Raw genomic sequence first — 7423 nt, 5'->3', positions numbered from 1 at the left:
AATCTGTGGGGGGATTTGTTGACCATTGACGTTTCAGTCTGAGGACCCTGCATCGGGACTGAGAGTAGAGAGGGAAGGTAGCTGGTATAAAGAGTAGAGGGGGAGAGGTGAGACAAGAACTGGTAAGTGATAGGTGGACTGAGGAGGGGTGAAGAATGCTGGGCAGATGGAGACAGGTCTGGAAGAGGGAGGGTAGAGCTGGGAGATCGAGGCAGGTGGGTGATAAGTGGAAGCAGACAAAGAAACAAAAGGCAGATGGGGGGAAGGGAGGGTGAAGATGGAGACAGCTGCTTGATAGTGAAAAGTGGGAACACAAAGCAGCTACAAGTGGTGCAAACTGATATGCAAGGTAGGGAGTTATTAAGGAGAGTGAAGGTCAGATGGAACCAGATGGGGCAGGGGATCTGTGGAGTTGTGTGAGTAGGAGGTGTATGCAAACTTTTTGACAAATATATCAATGCCTCATGAACATGACCCTTATATTACTCCCAAATTGTTTTAATTTTGTCTGTCTAGTGAGCTTAACTGGATATATCTGGACAACATTACCTTCCAGTTTGAAGAGTCACCATGTGTTTGTATTCCCCCAAGGTTTATGTCAATACTGGATGCAACAAAACAATCTTCCAAATTTCAACATTAGGGACATTTTAGAGACTCTTAGACACATGAATGATGGAAAATTGGGGGCTATGTTGGAGGGAAGGGTGAGATAGATCTTAGAGCAGGATAAAATGTCGGCACAACATTGTGGGCCAAAGGGCCTGTATTGTGCTGTAGTGTTCTATGTTCTATCCTTATTGATTGTGGTTTGTTGGTCAAGAAATCAAGGATCCAGTTGCAAAGGGAGGTGTTGAGTCCAAGGTCTAGGAGTTTACTTGGAATTATAGTATTGAAGGCAGAGCTGTAGTCTAAGAAAGTTTCTTTACTGTCCAGATGCTCCTGAGATTAGTGTAGGGCCATGGAGATGGCATCTGCCATAGACCTGTTTCAGCGGTAGGCGAATTGCAGTGGGTCAAGGTTTTCTGGGAGACTGGAGTTAATGCATGCCGTGACCAGTCTCTCGAAGCACTTCATGATGGTGGATGTCAGAGTAACCAGGCGGTAGTCATTAAGGCACATTATCTTGTTTTTCTTAGGTACCAGGATGATAGTGGTCTTCTTAAAGCAGGTGGGGACATCAGATTGAAGCAGGGAGAGATTAAAAATGTCTGCAAATACACCCCTGCTCCCCCCCCCCCCCCCAGCTGATCTACACAGGATCTAAGGACACATCCGGGTCAGGTGCTTTCTTGTGGGTTCACAGGAGTGTAATGGAACCAGAGGGACCTAGGAGTACAAGTGCATAGTTTCTTTGAAAGTGACGTCACAGGGTAGATAGGTAGAATATTATGTTACAGCTGTATGTTGTTCATGAGGCTGCACTTGGAGTACTGTGTACAGTTTTAGTCTCACTGTTGTAGGAAGACGGTGGTTAAACTGGAAAGAGTGCAGAAAAGATTTGAGGATGTTGCCAGGACTAGAGGGCCTGAGTTATAGGGAGGTTGGCCAGGCTAGGTCTTTATTCCTTGGAATATAGGAGAATGATGGGTGACCTTGTAGAGATGCTTAAAATTATGAAAGGCATAGATGAGGTGGAAGGTCAGTCTTTTCCCCAGGGTAGGGGAGTCCAAAAACTACGGGGCATATGTTTAGGGTGGGGAGGGGAAAGATTTAAAAGGGACATGATGGGCAACTTTTTTCATGCAGAGGGTGTGAGTATATGGAATGAGTTTGCCAGAGGAAGTGGTTTGAGGCAGTACATTAGTATCATTTAAGATGCACTTGGATAGGTACATCGAGGGGCGGGGCTAGAGGGAAATGGGCAGAATGCAGGAAATTGGGACTTGGTGGGCACTGTGGTTGGGAATGGACTGGTTGGGCCAAAGGGCCTGTATCTGTGCTGTATTGCTCTATGACCCTGTGCAAGGCAGATGTTAATGTTGTCACTGTATTGGAAAGGTTTGGTTAGGGACAGTGTTAGTATGTAAGCATTAGTCTTGTACATTATCTGGGACATTTTCTGTGGCCTTTGCTGTATCTAGTGCTTAATAGAGTTTTTAATATTCATGAAGTGAATAATATTTTGTTGGGAGACATTTTGTGTGTGTGGGGATGTGGGGTGCTGATGAGCAATACCTCAGGAGATGGCCAAGGTAGATCATGCACTGAGACTTGGGGTTACAACTGTTTCAGCTATTTCTTTGGCCCTTATGTAGTAGGTAATTGCATCATGAGGATCATGAGTTTCTGTAGCCTCTTCGTTCCCACTCGGCTGTTTAATTGTGCATCACATTCATGGTTGGAGGTGGCCGTACTGCACAGCTTTCTTTCGATCCATTTGGTTGTCTGTTTGCTTAGTTTTGTCTATTGCATGCTGCCTTTGCTGCTCATCATGTACACTGTCTTGTATTGCAGCTTCACCAGCATGACACTACTTTAAGTCCACCTGGTGCTTTGACACCTTTCTGTATGTCCCATTGAACCTGAGTTGATTCTCAGTCTGGAATACAATTTTGCTGTTGTTCTACTGTGCCTCATGAATGTCTAAGCTATGATCTACCATACTATTCTGAAACTATTTCATCAAACACAACCTGACAAAACATGAACTCAGTATAATTATGACCATTTGTCTTGTGGAGATTATGATGGTCACTCCTACAAATACCATCATGGACAGATGCACGTGTAAGAAGCAGGAAGGACAAGGCCAAGCGGGATATTGATGGAAGAGTCTTGGATATTATTTGAATGGTAGGATTCCATATGATTGTGTCAAATTGGCAACTAGTCTGGAGGACAGCTCTCCCAATTTAGAAAGCAGGCCCCAGATGTCTGAGAGAAGGACTTTGCATGGTTGATTGGGCTGGAAATGATTTTGCAATGTCTAAATCCAGGCAAAGTTGGTACCAGGTGGTCAATTGGATCTTGTTCTTATTTCTGTTTAGATACAACTGAGTAGCGTGTTAAGCATTTCATTTGGATTCTTTACCACATTCAAGCTGCATATCTTGTGATAATAGTTTCAAACAAACAATGTCAACAATAACAAAAAACTTAAAGGTATTCCTATTCTAGTTTGCAATCTTAGCTAAAGATTCTATTGTAGATATCTGGGGATAATCAGTAATCCAGATTTTGAAACAGTAGGTGGCACCTTGGCATGACTTTAAAGTTCACAATATTTGTTCTAAAATAATCAAACTATACTCAGCTTAAAAAATTTATTTTTTCATAAATATATAATTATCTTAAATATTTTCTAGTTTCTCAAATTTTATTACATTTGTAATCCATTCTGATGCATATAATATATTGGATCTGTGATAAATGAATTCAATATTGTACCCTCAGGGCTGGAAGATCACAATAAGTATTGTATCTGCCATACATTAAAGTATGTAGAATAACTCATGGCTGACTCATTAGCTCAGACTACGTAAGTACCAAAGCCCTGGGTCAGTTATATTGGATTCATTGTGATGTTGTTCAAGTACTGTGCAATTTGGTGTTAGCAGCTATTTATTTAAGTATGATTTCAAATTTTTTTGGGTTAATTTACCCTTGGCACAATCAGCATACATTCATGTTTCCAAAATAAATTAGTCAAACACAAATTTAAAAGGAAAATGCAACCCATGCATGTTTGCATTCCTTTTCTGGCAAGAATTTTATCCTAGCAGTATTTGTGCTTCTGCCTTAAGAATAATTATCATAAATGCAATGTTTAGTGTGTAATTTCATTGTACTGTACTTTTTTCAGAGAACCAAAATGCAGACAGCTGCTATGACTGAATCAGTGCAAAATATAAAGTGTGACAAAGTCTCAAATTATATTCTTTTCTGAAGAGTACTATTTTATGAATTGCAAATATGTTGAAAAAAATGAATTAAAATCACTGTCTCATATTAAATGATAGCCCAGAGGATTTAATCTTCGGTTAAAATGTGGTAATTGTGCAAGTTCAGTGCCAAGCCAACTGGCCATGCAAAATGAACAATCATGATAAATTTCTGTAATCAGAAAATAATAGTATAAAATAAAAACTTCAATATTTCAAATTAACAAAAAATAACCGAGTATAAATTGAGATCTAGTATGATTATAAAATCTTAGCTTTTTGTTATTCATCCCTTTGTTATAAACGCTTTGTTAAATTCTGGACAAATTTAAGTAATAGACAGCCTGGCAGTTTAAATACACGAAAGTACACGTAAATTTCTACTTTATAATGTATTCAAGAACCAGTTTGGGAACCTTCAACAGTTTTGGGTGCAAATTTTAGATATGAAGACGTGTTAATGAACAGATTTAAAGAGTTATGTACTTTTCAGTTCATCCTTGTGCTCAAAAACTGCTTGTATGAACTGTTTGAAGATTCTATCCATGTAAGTCATTCGTCGTGGAAATATTCCTTCCAGGAAGCCGATGTGACCACCATGTGCAGTCAGTAGTAGTGCAACATTTGGGTTCTGTTTGGCAGATTGCATAGGTATGGCTAAAAGAAACACAAATGTCTGAATAGTAATTCATGAAGTTATTATTGACGTTCAACAAATAAGAAAATTGTTAACAAGTGAAGGACAGTGCTCATGGAATCATCTTTAACAATAAATAATTTCCACTTGCAAGAGCATTTTCACACACTGCATTGCAATCTACAGTATCATTAATAAGATTTTTTCTGAATAAAAACTTGTTACATTGTTTAGATTACATTTTCTGTATGTATTACATGTGAAACAAACCACTAAAATTCTGTCATGTGATTGTGTTTAATGCATATTCTGTAATGCCCATTCTTTACATTTGAAGTGAGGTGCTAATCTATCCAAAATAAATGGATTACCATCACTGCCAAAATAAATCCTCCCAGAGTGAGTCAGAAATTTGAGTTTCCATTAAATCCCCCATCATTTTTCTTAACAGTAGTAAATTGAAACCTCAATGACCTAATCTCTCATCTTATATGGCAGTCCCACCAGCCCAGGAATCAATCTGGTGAGCCTATGTTGCAATCCCTCCATGGCAAGTATATCCTACGTAAGGAAACCAAAACCGCACACAGTACTTGAGATATGGTCTCGCCAAGGCCGTGTATAATTGTAGCAAGACATCCTTTGCCCTGTACTCAAACCCTCTTGTTGTGAAGGCCAACATACAGCAGTGCAACAATTAATCTGCTGCCGCACAGCTCCGGTGACCCAGGTTCAATCCTGACTCGGGTGCTGTCTGTGATAGACTTTTACATTAAGTTTGAAAAGTGATGTGGTTCAATCTGAAACCAGGGCTTTCAATCTAATCAAAGGAAACTATGAATGTTTGAGGAGGCAGGTTGGCTGTGGTTGAATTGGAAATATTAAAGGGTATGACAGTAAGTAGGAAATGGCTATCTACTATTTAAGAAATATTAGATCATTTTCAATAAATAAACGTTCCATTAAGGCACAAAAACAGCAGGAAAAAGAGTTCAACTAGAGATTACTGGAAAAATTAAAGATAGTTTAAAACTAAGAAAAAGATTTTTAAAGTTGCCAGAAAAGCAGTAACCCTGATTGGGAGCAATTTCTAATTGTGCAAAAAAAGACCAAAGGGAAAGTAGAATAAGAGTCTAAGCTAGCTCCAAACATAAAAACAAACTAAGATCTTCTGCAAATTTTCAAAAAAGAAAAGACCAACAAGGGCAAACATGGGTCTCAGAGACAGAAGAATTTATAACAGGAAATAATGAAATGGCAAAAGAATTGAACAAATACTTTGCATCTATCTTCACTGAAGACACAAAATACCTCACAGAAATGCTGGAGAACCAAGGGTCTGGTGCATTGTACGAAGTAAAAGAAATTAGTATAAATAAAAAAAAAAGTACTACCAGAGAAGTTGATGAGCCTGAAAATGATAAATCCTAAGGAAATGATGATCCATATCCCAGAGCTTTGAAAGAAGTGACTATGGACATAGTGGAAGCTCTGGAGTTCTGAACTTTATAGATTTTTGGAATGGTTCCTGAGGATTTGAAAGGAGGGAGAAAGTAAACGTGGAACCACCAACTTAATACTCTGACATTGGGGGAAAATGCTGGAATCTATAACTTTAAAAAAAAATGTGACACTGAAAGTATTATCTGAGCATAAGCAGCATGGACCCATCAAAGGGAAATCATGTTTTACTAATCTATTGGAGTTCTATGAGGAGTATCTAGTTGAATAGATGAGATGGAATGTGATGTGTTTGGATTTTCAGAAATTTTCAATAAGATCCCACATAGAAGGTTGGTGAACATGGTTTGAGCACATGGAATGGCTCTTAACAATTTCTATCAACAGTTTGGCTGAGGGGATCCAATGTAACATTTCCAAGATTGCTTGTGAAATATTTTTTTAAAAAGTGGGACTATAAATATTGATGAGGATGTAAAAAGGCTTCAAGAAAGTATGGACAAACTAGGTGAGTGTGCAGCAACATGGTAGATGGAATTTTCAGATGGAAATGTGGGGGAAAAAATGTCAGGATTTCCACTTTTGTTGAAAAAATAGAAACGCTGAGTAATTTTTAAATGGTGGAGGTGTACAATTTTGGTGATCATTTCTAAGGAATATTATACACGCTGCAGAGAGAGCACAGTGAACATTCACCAGATGGGTTTCTGGGATAGAGGGTTTGTTATATGAGGAGACATTAAGCAGGCTAGGTTTCTGGATGTTATTGGAATCAAGGAAAATGCAAATTGGTGTTGAGGTAAAGGAATGTTGATTGGGCAGAATATGCTTGTGGGGTCAAATGGCTTACTCCTGCTCCTATATGTTATGTTCTTATGAAAGGCTGGAGTCTCAGTCACATAGAGGCTTCTTGTCGTTCAGTGGCCCATTTGGCTAAATATTGGTAGAACTGAATTGCACAATGACATGAGCTGCTCACTGATACAAAGATTCGGAGTTTCCATTTCCTAGTGACCTAGTAAGGGACCAGATTCATCAGCTAGTGGGTAGTTGGAAGGTGATTGGCTCAATGATTGACAAGTCACTTTGCTAAACTAGCCAGCTTCTGACTGGAAATGAATGCAAGTACCTGCACTGACTGAAGTAATTGCCAGTCCTTAGGTCAGATGATCAGGCCCAACATTGCAGAAGTATCTTTACCGTAAGGAGTGTGGTTCAGCAAGTTCATGGAAAGAGTTCTTTCTCACTTCTCAAAAGCAGTTCAGGATAGGGACTAATTGATGGCTTTAACCACTCTTCTTACACACCACATGTGCATAATAAAAAAAGAATGAGTGAGATTTTTAAAAAAACCTTTTTTCCAGGGACAAGGCCTGTTGATCGCTCTTGCAGTTAAACCATGAATTAAAATAATTATTTCTTATATCTGCATTTGCCATTT

At 38.8% G+C, this 7423-nt stretch overlaps 1 protein-coding gene across 1 annotated transcript in view; it reads right to left on the bottom strand.

The window, feature by feature from the left end:
- Positions 1–4167: 4167 nt before the first annotated feature.
- The window catches only part of abhd3 (abhydrolase domain containing 3, phospholipase), a 37983-nt gene continuing 34727 nt past the window's right edge, over positions 4168–7423 (bottom strand). The window contains 1 exon segment of the mRNA XM_052023081.1: positions 4168–4541. Coding sequence (XP_051879041.1) covers positions 4363–4541 — 179 coding nt within the window. The 3' untranslated portion in view covers positions 4168–4362.

This window comes from Pristis pectinata, chromosome 9 (assembly GCF_009764475.1).
Source record: "Pristis pectinata isolate sPriPec2 chromosome 9, sPriPec2.1.pri, whole genome shotgun sequence".
NCBI lineage: Eukaryota > Metazoa > Chordata > Chondrichthyes > Rhinopristiformes > Pristidae > Pristis > Pristis pectinata.
The sequence above is the reverse complement of the archived record's forward strand: the minus strand, read 5'-3'. Positions and strand labels throughout refer to the sequence as shown.